This window comes from Trichechus manatus, unplaced genomic scaffold (assembly GCF_000243295.1).
Source record: "Trichechus manatus latirostris isolate Lorelei unplaced genomic scaffold, TriManLat1.0 scaffold00008, whole genome shotgun sequence".
Classification (NCBI taxonomy): domain Eukaryota; kingdom Metazoa; phylum Chordata; class Mammalia; order Sirenia; family Trichechidae; genus Trichechus; species Trichechus manatus.
In genome coordinates, this window is record NW_004443944.1 from 30,381,847 (window position 1) to 30,384,650 (window position 2,804).

The 2,804-nt window shown below is 51.5% G+C and overlaps 1 protein-coding gene across 1 annotated transcript in view; it reads left to right on the forward strand.

Annotated features, from left to right (window-relative positions):
• Positions 1–2,447: 2,447 nt before the first annotated feature.
• Positions 2,448–2,804, forward strand: part of E2F1 (E2F transcription factor 1) — a 10,105-nt gene continuing 9,748 nt past the window's right edge. Inside the window, exon 1 of the mRNA XM_004370584.1 lies at positions 2,448–2,670. Coding sequence (XP_004370641.1) covers positions 2,448–2,670 — 223 coding nt within the window. The remainder of the gene's footprint in view (positions 2,671–2,804) is intronic.

Below are 2,804 nucleotides of genomic sequence, written 5' to 3' on the forward strand. Positions count from 1 at the left end.
CCTGGCCTTGGGCTCACCAAGCCTGTATAATGGCTTTTCGTCTACTGGGTAAGTGCATGCCCTCTGGGCCTTGGTTTTCTCTTAGTGAAATGGGCCAATACCAGCAAATATTTGCCTTCACTTTTCATCAACCAGCATGGTGCTTGGCACATGATAGGTGCTCAGTAAGTTTATTTGTTGAATGACCATTTGGTATGAGAGGACTTTACAAAAGTGAGATATTATTACTGTTATTGGGATCCTTTGGGAAGGTGTGGGGAAAGGAAACTCTCCATGTGGAATGGGAGTATTGCTGGCTCTCTCACCTCCTGTCAGGACCTGGGTCAGTTATTTAGAAGAAGACCTACCCCTCAGCTTCTCTATCGGGGGAGAAAGGGGGAACAGGCAGACCCCAGGGCTGGGAGTCCAGTGTAGGCCAGATTCTATCCCTGGCTGGTTTCATAGGACCCTGCCCCTGAAAGAGCCTCAGTTTTCCCATCTCTGTGGTCTCTTCCAGCTCTGACACATTCTGGATTTTTGATGAGTAACTTCACAAATTGCTCATTAGAGGAGGGAAGACACTTCTGCTGCTTTCCTAAAGCACCTCACAATTTATAAAACACTTTTAGATCCTTGTGCTTTTCATCCTCCAAGCAACCCTAGAAGGAGCTGGGGCAAAGTCTATGTGCTCATTTTACAGACAGGGAAACTGAGGCCAAGAAGTTTCCTCAAAGGGCTGTAATTTGAGGCTGCACCTCACATTTTAGTTATACAGTTACATCAGTTTGTTCTCAAATGTTAGCATGCATAAAAATCACCTGGAAAGGCATAGGAGTGGGTACTTGTGAAAAATGCAGATTCATGGGCAACCTAGAGATCTCAAAATGGCAGGGTTGCAGTGGGGCCCAAAGTAAACAAGTGCCCCAGCTGGTTCTGAGGTCTAAGGACCACTCTTTGAGAACCAGGACCTCCATATTGCATTCTGGAAGCCTCCAACAACAGCCTGTTTCTTTCATAACCCTCCTCAGCTCAGCGGCTGCTCTGGGCCAGGCCAGTGTGGGGAGGGGGCACTGTTGGAGCTCCCAGGGTGGTACAGGAGGCAGATGGAGAAACAGAGTGGTGTGTCAGTGCTGGAACAGAGGCAGCCTTGGGCAATAGAGGAAGTGAGTAACTCCAACTCTGGAGGGCTCCCTGGAGGAAGTGATGTTTTAGACTAAGTGGAGAGATCTTGTTTGTGTCCTTAAAAAAAAACAACAAAACCATTGCTGATGAGTCAGTTCCAACTCATAATGACTCTATAGGACAGAGTAGAATTGCCCCATAGGGTTTTCAAGGAGCAGGTGGTAGATTTAAACTGCCAATCTTTTGGTTAGCAGCTGAGCTCTTAACCACCGTGCCATCAGGGCTTCTAGCTACTTTTTTTCTTGTGGGTCAACCCCGTCAGACAGCAGGCAAGTTCGTAGCAGTTATCAAGCCTTTCACATCTCTATCCTCGTACTGTCACAAGACCTGGCACAGAGGAGAGGGCAATATTGGTCAAATCCACTGATCTGAGCAATGAGAAACGGCTGGCGGAGATGTGCAGGGTCTCAGGATGAAAGCATTTCCACGCCCAGGACTCCCACTTCTATCCTTGGGTGAGGTCTAAAGTGGAGTTTTGCCTTCCACATAGGATTGCCAGCCAGTGTACTTCATGCGCAACCACCACCCCTCTGTCAGTGGAGACTTGAGTGTTGCCATGATGAATAGGTTTCAGCAGAGCTTCCAGACTAAGACTGACTAGGAACAAAGGCCTGGAAATCTGCTTCCAAAAATCAGCCAGTGAAAATCCTATGGATCACAACGGTCTGATCTCCAACAGATCATGGGGATGGCACAGGACCCGGCAGTCTCCCAACTCAACGGCAGCTAACTTTAACAGCGTTACTTTAACTGTGGAAACTCCATATCGTATTGTAAACATTTGTTATCTCTCTGTTCCCCTCCTCCCGGAGTCAAAGTCTGAACTAAAGATGGACACAGAGCAGGCTCTCAAAACATATGTTGAATAAGTGAATGAATGAGTCCAAGCAGAAGCTGTGGGTCGGCTATTGAAGGGCTGTCCAGCTAAGACGGGGCCGCCGGAGAAGCTCCAGGAAAGCCCCAGACCTATATTAGGCCAGACATCCCTTCCCATTTCCTGGCAGCCCCCTTCTGCTTGGCGTCTGACTGGGTGAGGGACGGGGGAGGGGCAGGATTTGAGAGTAAATGGCATAGGTGGGCAAGTTGAGGATTGGAGATGTGGTGGGGGCTTAGAAGTTTTGCCCGAGGATGCAGAAAACAGGAGAGGACAGTTTCTAGAGACATAGGCTGGAGGGTCTGCAGGTTATTTAGGGGCTGCAGATGGAGAATGTGGTTAAGCGTGTGGCGGCTTTTGAAGGGAGTCTCTGCCCTAAATGTCTTTATCATAGAGGGGTCGCCAAGGTGGGATGTGCCGGGGCTGGGGCGGGGCTACAACGCCTCGGGCTGGGAGTGTCTGGTCTGGGGGCGGGGAATGTGAACAAGTCTGGCACCGCCCCGACAAAGCCTGCGCGCGCCCCGTCCTGCGACTGGCTGTGCCGCACCGCACCGCCTCCTCGTCCCGCCCCCCGTCGCCGGTCCGGCGCTCTGCAGCCAATGGATGCGACCGTCGCCGCCTCCGTCACAGCCAAGGCAGCCAATGGTGGCAGTGTTCTGCGGCTCGTGGCTCTTTCGCGGCAAAAAGGATTTGGCGCGTAAAAGTGGCCGGGACTTTGCAGGCAGCGGCGGCCGGGGGCGGAGCGGGATCCGGAGCGGGATCGAGCCCT